This window comes from Benincasa hispida, chromosome 1, assembly GCF_009727055.1.
Source record: "Benincasa hispida cultivar B227 chromosome 1, ASM972705v1, whole genome shotgun sequence".
NCBI classification, from domain to species: domain Eukaryota; kingdom Viridiplantae; phylum Streptophyta; class Magnoliopsida; order Cucurbitales; family Cucurbitaceae; genus Benincasa; species Benincasa hispida.
Genome location: NC_052349.1, coordinates 57,047,674 through 57,068,211, shown reverse-complemented (window position 1 = coordinate 57,068,211; position 20,538 = coordinate 57,047,674). Strand labels below are relative to the sequence as shown.

The following is a 20,538-nucleotide window of genomic DNA, read 5'->3' as shown; positions in this document are numbered from 1 at the left end:
ACAAACCGCGCTGGTCGTAATAGATCGACTTTCAGTATTCTTGCGCCAGCATGAAGTTCCCAATTCAGAGGAAGGAACGAGCGTTATCCAATAAATACCTTTCTACGTTTGTTGAGCCCAACTTTGGTCTTCTCGTGTTATGGTTGTATCGTGCTAAACAATCCGGTACCATTCTGTTTTGTTTCCCATCCAGTGATTTCGTCAACATTCAGGTTTCCATAAAGCCATGGTTAAAAAAAAAAAGTAACAATCAGGCTCTTAAAAAGGACTTCGTTTTAGATCATATATATATAAGCTCCATATATATTGTGCTTTTCCATAATATCTACTACACACCTCCTCTTTTACGCAAAAACGAAAGACGCTGTGATGAGTTCTAATATTCTCCAATATCGACTATAAAGGCAGATATGACGATGAAAAGAAAAACAGAAGGCCCTTACTACACTAAAGCGCTAGCGAGAGCCCCCTAATATGGAAGGAGACTCTAATTTGGTCAAGATCATTTTCTTATCCAGAAGAGAATCAGATTCAGATTGCTGTTGCTGACATGCAAAACCATTGAAGAGTCACTCGGGGGGGGGGGGGGGGGGGGGGGGGGGCTTATATTAATTGTTGGAAAGTATACGAGCTGACAAATTCTCAACGGTAGTATTGTAGGTTTCGAGCCCTACTAAGGCCCTACACCTTATATTCACTTGATACAAGGCAGGTTGAAGTCCCGCGCTTGTAGATCTCAATCTACGACGTGGGAACACAAGACTGCCGCTGCCCTCTTGGGCACGCTCTCCTACGCTTCCACTCACCTACGCTCTTGCAGCATGCCCCTCTTCGGGCAATAACGGCTTTCATAAACGCTAGAAGCGCTGAGCTCGAGAGGGATGGTGCTCACATATTGGTCAATCCCAGTTCCATAATTCATAAAGTTGACGGGACAAAACTACTAGACCTTGTACCGTTCGGATCAAATAAGTGTTATGTATCATTGGAGCCTTTTGAGGCAATTATAGATCCTCATGAGGCAATTCTGGTATTGGTCAAATATAAAATCAATCTCTTATAAACGGCAGTTTCACTTTTTTTCTTTTCTCATTAGTTTAGACCAATTTCATCATGAATAAGTTAAGAAAGAAGGTAAAGTAACTTTCTGTTATTGTTTTTTTAATGGACGGTTTCGTCCTTATAGATATCTCTAATGGCGACTACAAAGAAAACACGGATTACTCCATATTCGGTGTGTGCTATTGAATATCCCTCGATCGAATTGCCTTATCTACATTGACCGATTTACTAAGAGTAAAGTGTAATTCAGAAAGGATTGATAACATTCACGAAGAAATGGAACTAGGCTTCAAAGGCAGAACTGGACAGAAGTTGACGCTAGGCAGATGAAGCGAAAATTGACAAGGGCGCTACTAGCTATTCTTCGACATGCTGCCCAAAGGGGTACTCTGGAGCAAACGTTGAACGCGTCTGAGCCGTGTGTCTCCCTGAGAAGGTTCTAGTAATTAAGACATATTTAAGCCAGTCAGTCCTCTAGGGTGTGATCGACGACCGTTTCAAAGAAGATTCATCCAAGACGTACACATCCTCGTTAATTCTAAGGACGGAGCCCATTCATGAATGGGTGGGGGAAAGATGAGAAGGCATACATAGTTGGCTGGTTATTTGTCTTTCCATTCGCGCTGCTACTTTTTCGTTTACTCAGGGGAGTAAGATGAAGATTGTCCCACTTCAGGTGAAGGGTTAGGACCTGACCTGCTCTTTTTAGATAGAATCAGTCGTGAGACAGTTGCGGTTCTAATCTCACCATTGGTGTTAATAAGCGGAGCAACTGCGGAGCCAAACCCTAGTACGAAGAGACTGGGTGGGCAACTATGGCTGTACTTGGTATTTTGTCCAATAGCCAGCGCCAGGCAGCGTGAAAGTTGGTATGGAAGAAACTCAGCTGCGTCACTCTTCATTAGAACCCATCCTGTGAGTATGAGCACTCATTCAGCTACAACTCTAACTCAATTATTTCCTAATAATTGGCTTACTTCACATATATCACATTAATTTTCTTGAGATCACGCAGTATCTCGACCTTTCACTATCAAAAGCTATCCCCAGGAGCCACTTTTACCATATTCCAGAATCAAGGTTTCCATAGAGTCCCTACACTCCTCAATTCATGTTCGAAGTAGACCTTGTCTTGTTGCGAGAATTCTTAATTCGATGAGTTGTAGGAGGGACTTATTTCACGCACAAACAGAGAACTAAGTAGCAAGTGTGGATTCTACAGTCTTGGTGTTAAAAGATTCTCAAATTGACTTTATTACTGACTCCTGAAATGAAAGCCCAAAGATACTATATTCTGCAGGCACATTTCCGAGTAACTCCTCAACCCGGAGTTCCACCTGAGGAACAGGGGCCCTGTTAGCTGCTTGCGTAGCGTACCACAGCGTTAAATCTCTCGTATGTTTTGGAAGCTTGATCACTAACTAAATAAAGTCTAAGTAAGGGCTCGGGCTGGGGGATGCTTGATAGTGGCTTTCTTTCGTTGGGTAGGATGACGAAAGACTACTGTCCAATGACGAAACCGCCGGGCGGAAACTCGAGAGGCGTCTCCTTTGAGGGAGCGGGGATTGATGAAAAGTCAAGGTACGCTTCGCATCTAATGTGGGAGTGCTGTATACTTTGTTTACGGACGCTCGGTTGGATTACCAGTAGCGTCTGGCATTGTTGAATGTCGTAGTGGAACCCCTTCTTAGGTGGTTATCTGTGTGGATGGTTAGTGATGGTAACTGATACTTGGTCTCTGCTTGGGGAGGAATTCTCTCCACTTGCGACGGCTTCTAGATAGGTTAGCTGTGCTTTATTGCTCTACTGGCAAACAAAATAGGGGGAGAGGACTTTTTCTTGCCTGCTTCTGTGCGTTTAATCTCTTCACGAGTCGTCGACTCTAGTCTAGACTATTCCCACCTCGAGGACTATAATTGAGGAGGATCGATCGAGACTCCACTTTCCATCTACTAAAGGTGCAAGTAGCCTGATTGGTTCGATAATCGGCATAGTCGTTGAATGGAGTGACGGAAATGAGGAACACCTCAGATAGTAAATTTTTTATCGTTCTTAGTATTCGTCTGGTATAATTCTGTTGTCATGACGATTCAGTGCAAAGCACGCAGCTGGTGTGCTTCCTGCCCGCGAGGAAAGAAAGAAGAGCGACAGGGTTGAGTTCAGATTTGACTGTTTGCAGCATGGGAGCGGATTACCCAAAAAATCCCTGGGAACAATGAAAAAAAAGATATCTCGGTAACGAAAACTATGGGGGGCTGTATTGGCGAGATCCAACGGTGAACAGCTGCCCAAAAGAAAAACCGCCCAGAAGGGAAGCAAGCGCGTCAAGCTAAGAACAAAACAATACCCGTCCTCATCGACTTTTGGAAAAAAGGCAGATTTCAGCTACCTTCGGAAAACAAGGTCTCTTTTAACCCTCGAAAGAGCGATTGCCGGGAATAGCAGGACAAAGACTCTCTTTTTCATATGTTGTGAAAACCGGACTCTGGTCTTCGGCCTCCAACTATCTTTCTTTCTTTAGTTAAGGACATTTTGTGGTTCCCAATCGGGAGGGAGATTCCGGTTCGGTGTAGGGGACACCTTCTTCATGATCTAGGGGTAGGGGTCCAATGTAGCCCGCGCTAAGCAGGGAGAGCTCCTCTTTGGTTCCATCTGTCCATATTCTTCCCTTCCATCTAGGGGAATTCAGGCCTCCGACCTAACCCGGAGTGGATTCTAGGAGAAGGGAAGGGCGGGCAGAGCCTCACCTTGCAATAGGAGGGTTTTCGTTGCTGGGACGGGTTCAAACAGGACTGAAGGGAGGAGGAATTCCATACTCCGATCTTACTGGGGATTCAGGCTAGGGCTTTCGAATCAAAGCATGGGCATCTGCAACTAAGAGGGAGCAGTAGATCGTCGATTGAAGAGCCAGGTCAGTCAGTAAACTTCTATTGATGAGAGATTCGTGACGGAAAGAGTAAACAAGAATGTCGATCAGGCCCTTTGCCTTGAAAGAATTCACATGCGGCCACCAGCTTTCCCAAAATAAATAAAAGGAGATCCGCTGCTTACTGTTCACGGAAACATCCGACCTATACGAGAGGAAAGTCGTCCACGTATCTTTCTGATCTCCTTATCCTACTCATTCAAGCGTTTTCACCCCTCATTTTTTAGCTTCAGGAAGATATTTTCAAACTAAACGAGCAGCTAGGAACAAGAAGAGGGTCAGTAGTCTCCGCCGTTGCAGGTCCTTCTCTTTCCGCTGAGACGGCCCTTTTTTTGCCCAGAGGGCCCTGCCTTAACCTGTCCTCAGACAGCCAGCCCTCATCAGGCTGCTGGCATTGCTAAATGCTCCGCCACGTTTCCCCCGTAAGATCAATATCACAACCAATATTCTAAGAAAGGATATTTTTAGATATCGGTAGTTGTCCAGAGCAAGGAGGATATGAAGCACTGCTAGGTAGACCATGGCTCCAGCTTTGGTTTAGCTTCCAACTAAGGCTCAGGGAGTTCTTTCCCCGGGGTAATTAGTCGAACTGAAACAAAAGTAGACAAGCTTGTTAAGGAAGGCGACAAGGGGTCGATCTCGATCTAGCGACGTGGAACCACACAGCTGCCGAGAGCGGATTGCGGGTTTGAAGAAAAACAAACACGAAGCTTCGTTCCTCGGCATGTGTGGGGAGGCTAGCGCAGTAAGTAGAAAGTCGAAAGCGAGCTCTCGGACCTAGGAGCAGACGGGCAGGCCGGGCCAGAATTCAGACCACACTCTTCTTTGTTTGAGCTGCTCCCATGCACGCAGACCGAGCGCTTATTTTATTTAGTTGAAGAATACAGGATTTAGAGCAGGCGCCAACATGGATGATAGCAATTGCACCCAGAACAGAACGTTCCTTCCGCAACGCAAGGCCGACCCCTTCTTAGTCAATGGGGCAACAGGTTCGGCATCCACTAGAAAAGAGAGAATCATCATTAGCATTAGCAGTCGGTGAAGCTTTTTCTAATGTTGTTCTTGATCATGGCAAGATTTCCCACTTTGTTTGTTGTGGGTCGCGCCTCACCGCAGGCAAAGTTGGGGGCAGGCGCGATAGGCTTAGATCAGATGCAATTGTGGCTTTCATCTGCTCCGCAAAGACTATCAAGCTTCTTGCTAGATCACAATCATGGAAATGCAAGATACCACTGCGGTAGATTCTACCACGGAAATCCATAAAGGCTGGCATCTTCAATCAAGTGATGTTGCTGTAGCCAAATAACAAGCAAGTTCAGTCAGTGCATAAATCGTCCGCGAGTGTAGTTGACTAGTAGTACCATTAGCCTAAACGCTCCGTGCCTTGTTTTTGTTTGACCGGCCTATCCTCTTTCGAGAAGCAAGCTCCCTCCGGTTGTCACGAAGGGATTGGAAACTAAGCTCTCCATAGAAAGCTGTACGAACGGATCCCTACGCCTATGTTTCGAAGCCGAGGCACCTTTCTCAGCTATTTCTCACTAGTAGCGAGCTACCAGTCTTTGCCCTGAGGTGCAGGTTCGAATCCAGCTCGTGACAAGTTCATTTTGGTCATTAAATATCATATCTCTAAGACGTTCGTGCTTATTCTAATTGTCGGTTTAGTTTATGCATGGCGAAAAGGGCGAGTGCCTAATCGAATTGATTGGGTCATGTAGGAACATGGTTCAAACCCCTTCTTCTCTCTATATATCCCTTGCCTGAAGCTGACTATCAACACTAGGAGCAACCGTGCCCTACTTACTTTGGATACTCAGGCCTTTCAAGTCAGGGGAAGCTAGCTGGTTTACGAAGCTTGACTTGAGATCGGGGAACAGCTACCATGGCTTTCATAGCTTACTACTAGCTATTTAGCTACTAGGCTCGGAAGCAAACTCACTTTAAGAGCCCCTTTGACTTACTGGCCTTGTCCGTCTTCTTGGTTGTGCTTTCAGAAAGCCCATTTGTGTCAAGATTGGTGATCTTGACCCTTGCTTCCTCTCCTTCTATATACTTCAGTGTATACAAAAATGTATTACGAACAGACTGCCCTATTCGGCAGAGAATCACGGGCCTTTCAGCCAAAAAGTTAAGACATTATATGCTGGCGCACAAGATAAAGTAGGTTGTTTCGTTGTGCTAGCCCTCATCAGGGAACCATAGTGTAGACCTCGAGAGTGTCATCTTCAGGTTGTATGGGGGCCGGTTGCTCTACATCAAAATCACTCCCTACATATGGTAATGAATGATGGGATAGACTCTCCTCTTCTGGACTCTTCTCTGACATCAAGCTAATCTCTAATACTTGGAAGTGAACAAGGGTACTTGATTGCTACATAGCTTCATCAGCAACAGCAGTGATGTAGGACTTGAAGTAAGGAATTCACCTAGAGCTTCTATGCTTTAAGGCAGTAAGCCAATACTGTTTGACTAGCTAAATGAACTGTAAGTATGAATTTTGATTCTTCCTCCACTCATCTCCACGGGTGAATGGAGCAGGCAAGGCATATCTTGTTGAATTCGTCTTTTTCGCCACATCGCGTATAACGGGAATCGAACCCCCTCTGCAATTGGCGAGCAGATGGGGAATGTTCGAGATACTTCGATCCAACAACTTTTTAAGAGTTGGTTCAGATGTGACTCTTCCCGGCCTGGCCACCGGACGCTTTGATGATAGTAAAGTCAGTCCAAGTCCATCTGTAAAGACAGACAGATTCTTCGTATCGCCGCTTTTCGTAGAGCTGGTGCTGCTGTTGCCTGCGCGTAAGGCCGTCCTCCACTTCCGTCCTGAGGCGCTAAGGGTCTTTCTTTATTAACTTCTATTTTCGCTTAGCTTTTTAAGTATTGCAAAAGAAAAGGCCTGCTGATAGAGTTAGGCCTCTCCCTTCCGCTGCTAAGCAAAATAGCTCTTCTTCCTCTCCTATCAGTCGAGCTGCTTCGCCCCTCTCCCTATTGGTCTACTCAATTACATCTACATCGTTCCTCACCCATGGGGAATCTGGGCAGAAATCACTGATTCTCAAGTGCTTGGGTAAGAGACTGGGTTACAACCTCATTGTGAGATGTCTAGACACGTTTTTCGTCTCAACGAGATGGATGGATTTATTCGAGATGGTTAACCACTTTTTTAACCGTAAGAGGGAGGTCATTCAGAACCTACTAGTTGGTGGGGCTAGGTTAATAGTTGGCATTTAATAAACAGAGCGGATGATTGATGGAAGAAACACCAAACATATCCCAAACTTCTCGAATAGGTTGTTTTCTTGCAATTGGAAACTTAGCGAACTGAAACATCTGAGTAGCTAAAGGAAGGGAAATCAACCGAGACCCCGTTAGTAGCGGCGAGCGAGAGCGGATTGGGGGTTTGAAGAAAAACAAACACGAAGCTTCTTTCTTTTTTCAGTCACGATCAGAATGAAAGGTAGTTCGCTGGGACTGTCTTTTGCTACAAGTTGGTTCAAATCCAGCTTATTCTATTTTTCCTTGGACCGGTAGGGAAGTAATCGAGGTGTAACTTAAAATTTGGTCACGTTGATCTTCGATTTTGCCGGAATTCGTTGATAGCTCCGTGGACTCGTACAAGGATATTGAGTAGACAGTTGATGTATCAGACTCGACCCTCTGCCTGACTACCCCAAGTATGGAAATGTGCTAAACTTGCTTTCCTTTCTCATTACCTTGGACTATCGGTAGTTTCCAATCCCTTCGTGAAGAGATCGACAAGGGATGTCCACTTCTAATGATTGGTGTTCTGAGACGATTTTGTCAATTACCTATTAACTAGTTGAAAAGCCTCTGCGTCAGATCGTCTTCCTAGAAAAATGACATTCTCCTAACTGAGAGAGTTAAGGGCAGCTCTTACCCTGCCCTTGACTCTCTTCCTTTCTCCACGCCCAACGAGATGCGTCGAGAATCCGCAGCAATAGATGAGACTGTTGGGATTGAGCTTTCCTTTTTGGAAGCTCGCTCTGGTCTGGTAGTAGTGAGTGTAGCTTACTTTCCGTAGTGTGCTATTGATCTCAAGCTCTGGTGCAGCTTTCAATGAGGCCATTCGGGATGATCGTCGAAATAGAAGAAAACTATTGCACACGCCCCTCTCCCTATCGGTCGAGCCGCTTCGCCCCTCATTCGCCTTCATATAATGTTAATGAAAGCAAGCCCTTTCATCTTAATCTCATCTACTGAAAAGGGGGCCTGCTAGTTACATAGCGATAGTATATAGTCATTTCCTTACTTCCAGCGTAACAATGTATGGCTCTACTTCAACCTCATGAGAGGTGATTGTACCAGTAGAAAAAGAGATCTCTGGCCGAGCACTCTCTTTTCTTTGTCAAATTCCGTCTTACTAAACAAGACGAAGCCCCCAGTAGTTTACTGGATAAATTGATAAGTCGGGCATTCCCGGCCTACCAAGCGAAACCCGGTGGTCCTTTTTCTTTCTGAAAGAAATGAAATTATGTTCAAATAAGCAAATATGTCATGGTTAAAGGAGTCTATCCATCGCATATAGGCTTTAAGGACATCGTGGCATAACCGTCGAGGTGAAGTAGGGACCTAAAAGCCATCGTTAGGTCCCGAATTCAAAAAGCTAAGTTGGCTTGACGAGCGCGTAAGGAAGCGGGAGCAATAAAACAACAAATCTCTCGCTTAAGGCTTTTCATCGGCCCCAGTTGTACACTCCCTTCGTTCTACGAACCCTTGTTGATTCTGAACTTCGTTCGCAAAGGAACCGGACTTTTGACAGGCCAGCCCTTTTTTATGCACCGCTTTACCTGAAAATGAGCTTTGCTCCTCTAAGACGGAGAAACGGAGTGCCTTCCTATGTTCCGAGAAAAAATCTATATTAAAAAAAAAAAGCCAGATTTTGTTCTCATTCTTGCTTGACTTTTCTCTCTTTTGGCTGACTTTTACCCCTTTCAATAGGGCGGCTATCCGCATGTGTCCCAAAGTGCTTCAACTTCACCCGTCACTCGTGTCGTGTAGTGTAGCAAGACTAACAAGTGGTCAACTGAATTTATGAACGAGCAACTATTTATTAGTTGCAATACCTTTCTCTTTTTCAAAAGGCGTAGACAAGCTACCTTTATGAAAAACCTTTTTGTTTAAGGGTAAGGGGGCACGCTAACGCCGTCGACTCTAATATGCCCTTATTAGATTAGAGTATTATCGTCGACGGATTTCGCGCTGCTTAATCCCTTGCTTTATTCGAGATGACCTTTTTTTTAATAAGGCTCGCTCCCAGCGCTCATGTTTTTTGGCTTCCTTAAAATCGCAAATATTTGAAAGTTGGTAAAGACCCACCCCTTATTTCAGTCAAAATGAGTCCCCGGGACCCCGGGACATTGGCTTCTGCCAAAGGACATGTGGGAGCGAGCCGGATTTGGAAAAGCGGACCTTCTTATTAAAGAAAAGAGAAAGGGCTTTTTCACTTGCTTACTAGGGTTGGCAGCTAAATTCAGTCTTCGAGACCCCATAACATAAGAAAGTCGTGGAGTGCATAAGCCCCCTTAGAGATAGGAGCGACTTTCTTGTGGTAATTTCGAATGAGCAAGTAGGGGGCGGCAACTAAAGAGGTAGCAAGACTGACCGCAATTGCAGGAATAGGTTGATAAGAGACTTCACAAACTGGGACTATTCCCCCATACCTTGGATTTGATGACTAATACAGATCCTTTGCTTCAAGATTCCTCCTGACTGATGAACCTAGAATTTCGAAATGAGGAAGCGAGACCATCCTTCGTCTTGGGAAATGAGAGTTTTCTTAATACTAGCAAGCACTTCCCTTTCCTTTCTCTGAGATATAGTATTTTTTAATCTAAATAGGGCAGGACATAGACTAATGGGCACAAGCCCTACTCGCCGTCCCTTCTCCAGGTCCAAAAGAATTGTTCTTTATATAGACAATTATGAATCATCTTGCTTAGAGATAAGAGTCTCGTGCCAAACTCTCGTCCCTCTCGCTGACGCTCAAGCAACTCTCGTCCCTTGCGCTTAAGAGGTGACAATAAGCCTCCTACCTTCTAGTCCCTGCTAGCTCGCTAAGTTAGGTAGTTTCTCCTTCCCTCGAGCCTGGTCCCAGGGCATCGCTCTTCTAGTAGCCTTAGCAATATGATTGAGGGTGGCTTTCCAGCTACGCCATCAATTAAGGTCAAGGAAAGGTCGAAATTTGAAAAAGGGTCAGAAGAAATGGTTCGATCCTCTTATTTTGATTTCTCAAACCGAGAGATCCATGAATCGGGATCCTAATGCATATAGATACAAATGGTCCAATGGGAGCAAGAATTTCCAAGTCCCTAGTGGAGTGAGGTAGTAGCCTTAGATTTAGCTGTAGCAGCTAGGAATTGAGCTTGTGTAGGGCTTTGCATCTGACATTCGTTGGGCTTCCCTCTTCGGGGGCCTGCGTCCCGGCGTTTTTGTGCAATAAACCCCTCCGGCCGAAGACTAGTGGTAGGTGGTCCCGCGGAGCTTTCGGAGAAGGGTAGCCTAGTGTGTAAGCACAACAATGAATCGCGGCGAAAGAGGGGGATGGAGAAAGTGGACAAAACAGACTCGCATTTCCCAGTCGAAAAGATGATACGAAAGACTACTTTCCAAGCGAATTACTGAAGAAAGACTACTGGGAGTGGGAATCAAGCTCCAGCCCTGAAAAAACAGCCCGAGGATCGACCTATGCTACTACCAAGCTCACCGCTGCCAAGCAAGGGATGGCAATAACTCAAACTTCGATACCCAAATGAATTCACCCAAAGACTTAAGACCGAACTAATCTCATTCTTTTTTTCATTACTGCAACGCGCCAACCGAAGCAGAAAGCGAAGCTTCTCTGTAATGCCTATCTATATATCTGAGTGGCTCTTTTTGGAGACTTAGCCCAATGGCTACCACCAGAAGTGTGCTAAGTTAGTCACAGGGAAACCTAAAAGTTCTTTCGAACTTCCGACTCTATAAACTTGGATGGCTTGCTTGTTTAGCTTGTCCCCTCTTTGAATGTGTACAGTTCGAGCAAGCAAATGGCTAGCAGGGCCGAGGAACCACAATGAACGGGACGACAGAAGTTACACAAGAATATGACCAGAGATATATATTCTTCTTCGTGCATGTAGGTCTGGTTCCTGAGAAAACATATATTATTAGCGAGTTTCGCCGTACAATAGAGAACCCCAGACAGGCTGAAATTAATGAATTTCCACGGTTGCCGCCGGCTAGCTAATAGGGCGAGCAATGTAATAGAGTCCCCAGGACGGACGACGTGAGTGCAAATGTGGTGGCAGGAGCAGGATCGGTCAAATCGTCCGCAGGTACATAAACAACTTGAATAGAAGTTATGGACCTGGGACCTCATGGATCGATGGGGGACCTCAGATAAAACATCGACGGCGAGCGTGGCAGAGGAACTACTAGTCTTCTAAGACTCTTAGTTATTTAGTTATTATGCTAGGAAAAAGAAGGGGGAATAAAGACCCTCGTCGTGAAAGAAGTAATGAAAGGGAAGCCCCCGGTCAAACCGCCTTTGTTGTTGCTGTATAGCGCGAAGACCAGAGCCCAAAGCAAAGTGGTGCGCAGTGACGGAAGTTTTCATCTTTCTTGTTTTGTTGACTTTCGTTGTAGCCCGTCTTTACAACACTTGGAAAAAAAGCTTGACTTAGCTCAGCCCATTTCTTTTCTTTCTTGATTGAATGCCGGCCGGAACTGACTGAATCTATCTTACCGGAGAATCAGTTGCTAGCCTGAACAGCCCAGGTACCTGACCAATGTCCAGTCGTTCCGCATCGTAAGCATTTATTTTCAACACTTTTTGAACTCTTATCTTATAGAGTTTTTTCTTTGTGTTCATCATTTTGTGTGGTTCTTTTGAAATTTAAATGATTAGAACGACCACCATGAAAAGAATAATTATTTCTTCCTCTACCACGGTCACGGACACGACCACGACCACGACTACGCCCACTACCTCGACCACTATTATTAACATTCACAACATTCACTTCAAGGAATGGTGTTGTTCCAGTTGGTCGAGATTCATGGTTCTTCATTAATAACTCGTTATTTTGTTCGGTCACGAGAAGACATGAAATTAGTTCAGAATATTGTTTAAACCTTTTCTCTGAATATTTCTACTACATGAGCATATTCAAGACATGAAATGTAGAAAATTTCTTCTCTAACATATAAGTATCAGTAATTTTTTCTCCGCATAACAACAATTTTGAACTGATTTTAAATAATGCGGAATTATAATCACTAACTGATTTAATCTTGTAACTTCAAATACATCTACTCATAACAGGCTTTAGGAAGAATAACTGTCTTTTGATGATCATACCTTTCTTTCAAAAATTTTCACAAGATACGATGATCTTTTATTGTAAAATATTCCATTTTTTATCCTTCATAGAGATGATGACAAAGAAAAATGATAGCTTTTGCTATGTCTTGATTGGATATCGTATTTTCTTCTTTAATTTTTTCTCCCAATTTTCATAGCATTTAGGTGAATTTCGCATCGAACACCCGTGACAAATAATTATTGCCATTAATGTCAAGGGCTACAAATTTTAATTTTGTAAGATTTGTCATGACAACACTATCACAAAATATTGTATTTATATTAGAAATTTAATATGTACTAAAATATGAAAAATAATATTTAATTTATTAAATATAATAAAGAAGAAAAAAGTCAACCTACCTGTAGGACCTACCTTCAACAATGGAAACAGCAAGAGCTAGTGTTGATAACGTGTTGTGAAATTGATGAGCACGACGGGAACACGGATATGGAGAAAATATAATATAATAATTTATATAACAATAATAAATATAATATAATATAATATAAAATTAAATAACTAAAATTAGATAATATGAAAATTAATGGAATTTTAAAGCGGATTTCTCACCAATGTGCATTCTCTCGAGATCCACCAATGTCACTATCTATAGGCAAAGAAGCAAGTAGAATGTGGACTTACATAGATATTAAACATGAATTATTACAAAGCACATGGATAATATAAAAAATGACACAAGACTTTTAGGACACTAAACATTGGATATTTATTTTTAAGATATTTATAATACACGAGTCATTTTTGTTTAAATACTTTGGATAAAAGGGGTTTTAAAATATTTTAAAGTATTTTATTGAGTAATTATCCAACACTTCATTTTTTTCAGATTGACTTATTTTCAAAATTAAATACTTAGAAAGATAAGTCAAAACACACTTCTAATAATTTTGTTCTCTTATTTACATCATTCTCAACTAACATTATTAAAATATCATTATCTTTTTTATTATTTATTATGTTTTTTTTGCCCTCTTCCTCTTCCTTTCTACATTTTTTCTTCAGAGGTGTCGCAACCCATAAAGGATCGAGAAGTGGTCGGGTGTGTTGTGGGGTCGTTGGAGTGGGATTGAAACATTTGCATGTGTTGTTGGTGAGAGAGTGAGAGAAAGGAGATCGAAAGGGAGAGAGCAAGAGGCACAATCTACATGCGTAATGTTTCATTTTGGTAATTTCATTGAGATATGGACTAAGAAAAATGACAAAAAACTTCAAATTTAGAAGAGATTTTTATACCAAAAATCCTTTATACATCATATATTTCATAAATATCCAAGATTTTGAAATATTTCGTTTAGAGCTTTTAACTTTAATTTTAAACCAATTTAACATTTTCATTTTTTTATAAGAAAGAATTTCATTGATGAGATATCCAAACATATCCAAAGGTACAATAAGACCTCATTCATACGGTGTACAAAAAGAGAACCGATTCATAGGGTGTGCCCGTAAATTTTAACATGTTCATCATTATTTCAAAATTTTCTAAATATTTAACTCTTTCCTTATTAACAATATTTCCAAACTTTGACTTTGTTTTTGTTATTTATTAATTTTAGTTGATATTCATTTAATGCATAATATTTCAAATTAATGTTTTTTTCATTTTAGGAGATTTTGTTTATTTTCTTCTATAATCCTAGCTGAAAATCTATCATCTCTCCATTGAAATTTCAAGTATATGTCGAATATACTGGTAATGTACTAGAAAATGCAACTATACATCACACTATGGTTTTTTTTTTTTTTTTGTGTGTTTACAAATATACTAGAAAATGTAAATATACAATGCATATATAATTCGATATATAAGACGGTATATAATACAAATTGTCTTATCCACACACTTTATCAAATATACCCTAGTTTATTTCTAGAAAATTCAAATATATATTGAATATGTTGTGCTTCATACATCAAATATACATTATTTTCTCTTTTGAAGCTTTTCAATTCTTGCTTTCGTTTATGAATGGAACAATTCTCAAAATTTTGGAGAAACTTTTCTTACTTATATATGTTTGGAAAGAAGGCTGTCTTTGGAAGTTTATCACCGGGAGAAACTTCTCTTGCATGCATCTTTTGGTATTAATATTATCATATATACTTGGGGCCTTTTAAAATATAAAAAATATTTAAAAATATTTACATTTTATAGCAAAAAGTTTCAAAAGTAAAAAACACTTTTGTAATTTTTGGCTATAAAATATAAATATTTTTGAAAATTTTCTATTTATAAGAATTTTCTTATATACTTTTTTTAAAAATTGAATGGTGAGAGTGTTGAAAAAGTAAAGTTGGTTGAATTATTGTGTAAAATAATAATCTATTAGACTATACATGAAAAAAAAATGATAAATTAGATAATTGTGTAATCGGGTCTATTTATTTAGCTTATATGCTAGAAAGCCCAATTTAGAAAGTAAATCAAACCTCATTCCATCCCAATATTTTGGTCATCCAACATCAATAAATTTAGGCTTTATTTGACAAAAGATTTTATTTTTTGTTTTCTATTTCAAAAAAGTATTGAAAAATTATGTTTGTTTTTTTTTTTTTTTTTTAAATTTTCATGTTGTGATTTTTACCTTTGGTGAAAAAACTTAAATTCTTAGTTAAATTTTAAAAAATAAAAATAAGCTTTTGAAAATTAATTTTTTTTTAATTCAAGACTTGGCTTAGTTTTTTTAAAAAAATGGTAAAAATAGATTAAAAAAATGGATGAACTTATCGTGAAAGTAATGTTTATAAATCTAATTTAATATATATATATCAGAGTGTGTGTATATATACGTGTGATGTACGTATGTATCTATATGTATGTGTGAAAGGAGCCTTAAATATTTTCAAATTTCTAATTTGGTTTTGAGGCATCCATTACCATATTTATTTAAGTTCAAATTTTAATCTTATATTATTTAGGATAACTCACTCATACTTCTTTACCAATAATAATAAAAGTAATAATTGGTTCTACTTAATTATTTGGCCACGAATTGAAGTTATAAATTGGTCCCAGAATTAGTCTTAACTGCTAACTATGTTCAACCAACTCTTATCAATTTTCTATGATTCCCATTATCCTTTCTTTCAAAATTTAACAAAAATTGAGATCTGTTTAATATGATGAATGAATAGATTTCTACTCCAAAAGCAATTTTGCAACACTTAAATAAAAAAATTTTAAAAAAAAGGTAAAAAAAAAAAAAAAAAAGAAGCAATGTTTGAGAGTATTTTTCATTATTTGGCGATCGATTCTTCGCAAGTCTACAATGGCAAAATGCTGTAAGAGACACAAGGTAAAAAATAAAATTAATTCTTCATTTTATAGATTTAATTCAATAATAAGCTAAGGTCACGCAAAAACCAATATGAATCGCCTACAAAACAATTTGGTTATTTGGTCTCTTAGAAAATGTCTTATTATAAGGAGAATGGAATTGCCAATACAGCCACGTTTTGTTTACCTCTCTCTTCATCCCTTTGAGCAATTTCCTTCAAACTTGTCCATGATTTTCTATTACGCTTCCTTTTGGACATGCCTACAGTTTTATCCCCATACGTTGTTGGAGCAGAACTTTCAGGTTCAGTTTGATTCTTAGACGACGGTTTCTTCCTCTTTCTCCTCTTCGAATCCAACAGGGTTATTCCAGTCATGGTGGGAGGAGTTGCAGGAGCATCTACGGTAGGAATGTCCCCAACTCTCTCTTCCACAGACGCTGGCCCAGTTTGTTTGTTAGATAATAATTTCATTTTTTGCGATCTCGATAGAGTCTGTACGCTCAGGGTGGAAGGCGTGGCAGGAGCATTAATATTAAGAATGTCCTTCGTTCTAGGAGACGAAAAAACAGGGCCATCAACAACAGAAATGTCCCCAGTTGGAGGAATTGCACGAGTATCAATATTTTGATCTTCACCAGTTGTTGAAGGAGGAATTGCAGGAGTATCAATAGTCAGTCTGTTTCCAGTTGGAAGAGGAGAAATTTTGTTTTCACATTCTTTACCATCCTCGACACCTACAGATTTTAACTTGCTTACAAACTCTGTGCCATAAAGCACTTTCATATGGCCTTTGGGAGTCCCTCTCTTTATGTTCCTACAGGAGCAGTAGTGGCAATAATACGCCACAACGTTCTGCGTCAAATTACTGCATTTGTTGTGCTTTCGACGTCTCTTGGCATTATTCTTCTCTATCCGTATAGAGCAGTTAGAACCAGGTTGAAGAATTGTTTCACACCTGAATGTAATATAATGGAGCAGGTAAGATTGGCTTACTTTTGTAGCCAAAGAAGATTCAAGATGCCAGACAACATTCACATGTGACATGATAAATGTCCTTAGCATGGAACAGCCATATGATTCGAATCAGGTGTCCACTCCATTCATGTATTGAATAAAAAACATCAGTGGATTTTTTCCCCAAGTAATTGTAAAAATTTAACAATAAGAAAGTAATCAATAACATATCTTTAACTAATATAGTAATGCTCAGGCTTGTCCTATGAGTAATGTGATCCATGTAGACATTTTTTTTGAGGTCAATGTAACCATTATTTGATTGAGTTCCATGGAAGTCATAGGAAAAAGAAGAAAATTGTCATAAAAAACAAAACAAAACAAAAGCCACCCTAATTAGTATAAACTACAAGGGGAATATAGCTGTTAAGCCTACAATCTACAGAAATATTAAAGAACAATGAGACTTGACAAACTCATCAACTTCAGCCAGTGTCTTTAGCCTTGCTCTTAAACGCTTTCCTTTTCTTCCCAACTCACAGGCTCCAAATAATAGATTTCAGTGCATTTGCCATAGTTTCCTGGCTTACGTATCCAAGACTTTATAATCATGAGTCACGACTAATGAGTTCCAAAATCGATCACCAAATGAGACATGAAAGACAAGGTGGTTGGTTCCTGCATACTCTTCAAGCTTTTAAAAAAAACACCCATAAATATTCAAGACCGCCATAAGAGATCTTTATTATGATGTTCTCAAACAAACAAACAACCATCCATTTAGGCATGCTATTCACTCTAACGTTTTCATCTTTCTGAGGCATGTTCTCTTCGGTCACTAACTTTGAAAGCTCTCTTTCTAGAGCCTCTCCTGAAATCAATCAGGCAGAGCCAAATATTTGACTGAGATCACCAGAGCTACACAAATTCCAGCTTCTTTCATCCACTCCAGCACCAATTAATCTGTCTTCCAGTAGTCTCAAAATAGCATTAACTCTTCAACTCTTCATCCAAAAGATTCTTCCTTGTCATTATATTCCAGTTTGTTGATAGCTCATACCAGAGTTCACTGATTGTTCAATGGTTGGATTCCACCAATAAATTAACCTAGGAAAATTCATGGTTAAGGGTTGACTACCCATCCACACGTCCTCCAAAAATTTGTTCTTCTTTCCATCTCCAACTTTGACCATAGTGTGATTGAAAATGAAACCTATACCCTTCAACTTAGTAATATTCCACCAAGGGCTTCTACCACTACCTCCGTTTTCCATCTTTGCATCCCTCTCCAAACTCATAGATACTATGCAATATCTTGTGCCTGATTAAGTCAGGCTCCCACGGCAGTCCCAAACACACTTTGCCACAAGGGCTTCATTGCCTCTCCTCAAGTTTCCAATTCCAAAGCTTCCATTTAACAAGGGCATGGGCAAGGATACAGCCTTCCATTTCACCAGATCTACCGTCTAAAGAACCATTCCAAGGAAAGTTCCTATTTTCCTCTTAATTAAAGCTACAGTTTCCCTCAGCATCATAAAATGCACATAAAGTAGGTAGGTAATTTTGCTAGGACTGCTACACACAAAATCAATCTTCCACCTTTGGACAATTGCCACCATTTGTCAAGCTTACATAAGACTTTTTACTTCACGTGGTCCCAAAACTTTAGCCTCTGGGGTTATTTGATTATCACCCAAGGGGATCTGCCCGAACAAGATAAGTACAATACACAACCTTACCTTACACCCCAACCCTGCTACAATACAAACTCCCGGACAAGATATCAAAATCTAAAATCTAATAATCACTGTTTTTCCTTTTAATCTTTTTTTTTTTTAAAGAATAAGAAATAAGGAGATATTTCATACAAGGAAGGACAAAAGAACTACTTAAAGGGCAAGTGATAGAGAGATAACCTCTCCCCAAAGCAACTAAAGGATGGCCTTCCAGCTGTTAATAATCACGGTAAGACTGTAATTACAAAAGGATTTTGATACCTTTTTGTATCTCTTTGGATATTTTATTTAACCGATGAAATTGTTACTTATTGAATCAAAAAACAAAAACAAAAGAAAAGAAAAGAATTTTGAAATAGAGAAAATATATAGTTAAACAATGATACTCTCCAATTACTCTCTGCATTCATTCTTCTGCTCACACCCTCACATAATCCCTTCTGGAATCTGTTGAATTGTTGCTAGATGATATCTCCTGCATATTAATTACTACTGAAGTTGTTTTCTAAAGTACTTCTCAATCACACAACTGTGGTAACAAGCCACAAGGGCCAAAGCATCACAAACGGCTGGTACATTGTATAACAGTTCCCCTAAAATCATTCACAATACTGCCATAATTCCTAGCACATTACCCTATCCCTTCCACATCAATAGTTGGCAGTAAAACAACATTTCGCCCAATAAGGAGCGTCCATTCTCCATATTCAAATTTCAATTACATCAGATTACTGCCACTTAGAACTAATAAGAAAAGTTAAACAAAAACTTCTCATCCTCGAACACAATCAATACTCATGAACGTACCCTATTATAAACACTACAAAAACAACAAATCTAGGCATGCAAAGCTAAATGAATGTAAAGGGCAGAAGACATACGGACCTCTGGCAAAGAAATAGAGAAGCGTCGGGAGCGACCGCCAAAGACTCCGCTGCAGCGGCGAGGCGCTGCCCAAAGAAAGTAGCCAATGAAGGTATAGAGGGCTGCCCACACGCCCAAGTCGCCAAATTTTCTAAATGGTTCAAATAAACTTTGACATTGTTAGAGACTTTGGGTTTGATTTTACCAGTAATTTCCTGTCTAAGAGTGATGGAATCTTGAGGGCCGGATGTGGGGTTAGATGATCCTTTCTTCGCATTTCCCTTCTTCTTCGCCATGTCAATAACAGAAATTCAGTTGAAACTGCTTATGAGTTCATAACATGATTCCTTGACGAAGTTTAACTTTGAGAGAGAGAGACGAGACGAACGGCGTGAAGAAGAAAGAGTGAGAATCGGAGACAGGTGAAAACGAGGAAACTAGGGAAATTGACAAATGGTAGCTTGTGGAGTAAGGTTAGAGTAGAGAGCCAAATAAGAGAAGGAGAAAGAAACCTGGGTGGGTGACCTATCTACGGCTGCATGTCGATGGGAGAGAGGAGAAATAGAGAAGAACAGAAATTGAAAGAGGTGATGATAGAATAAAGATTCCGGCGAGTGCGCGACGGCCACTGGGCGGCGGCGAATGACGGCCGGCCGTTGGTCGGAGCAGGATAGGCTGAACGGACGCGACAACGGCGAGTGGTTGCTGGCCGGCGGGAGATCTGAGGAAGAATCGTCCAGCGTGAAGCTGAAGAAGAAATCTGAAGAGGGGGTGAAGGGGAGGTTGGCGGCTTCACGCGTGAGGGAGATGGAGGAGGAGCCAATTTTTTTTTTTAAACCCTAATATACGGGTTCTAGGGTTTATTTCATTTTATATATAAATAAATCTATATTTATTTGAATATTCATGTTTACTAATGTAATCAAAATTGGTGTAATTACAATAAGATTCAATTGATGAATTAATCTAAGATTTCAAAGAAAGAATCCAAGTTTAATTTTGGAATGTGTCCTAAAAGTACACCTATCCCACCTTTTGCTCCAAGCAGACGATACCATTATGAGTACCGCCCAATCTTTGTTGCAATTCTCATCAATTAAGAGTTCTTTTTATTACTTTTAGTACAAGAGTTCTGACGATATTTTAAGTCATCTTCCTTCCAATCTAACCAATATGAAAAATGGGGTCTACAAGTTTACGGGAAAAAAATATATTGTGAGAGGTAATTGTAACAATTGTATCTTTTATCTATTTTAATTGCCTCTTCTTCTAATATTTTATTCGTCAAAATACAATTTTGGTCTTTGAGGTTTGAGATTATTGTCTGTTA

General features: G+C 40.1%; 1 protein-coding gene across 2 annotated transcripts; it reads right to left on the bottom strand.

Moving 5' to 3' along the window:
• Positions 1-15,672: 15,672 nt before the first annotated feature.
• LOC120092350 lies at positions 15,673-20,065 on the bottom strand. 2 transcript variants are annotated; one of them, XM_039050509.1, is made up of 3 exons: positions 19,414-20,065; positions 19,230-19,294; positions 15,673-16,609 (listed from the first exon to the last, which is right to left on the bottom strand). In XM_039050509.1, the coding sequence occupies exons 1-3, from the start codon at positions 19,483-19,485 to the stop codon at positions 15,796-15,798; spliced, it is 951 nt and encodes a 316-aa protein (XP_038906437.1). In that variant the 5' UTR covers positions 19,486-20,065; the 3' UTR covers positions 15,673-15,795. The 2 variants fall into 2 exon arrangements, with proteins under 2 accessions (XP_038906437.1, XP_038906436.1); XM_039050508.1 differs by having other exon boundaries at positions 19,230-20,063.
• Positions 20,066-20,538: the final 473 nt, after the last annotated feature.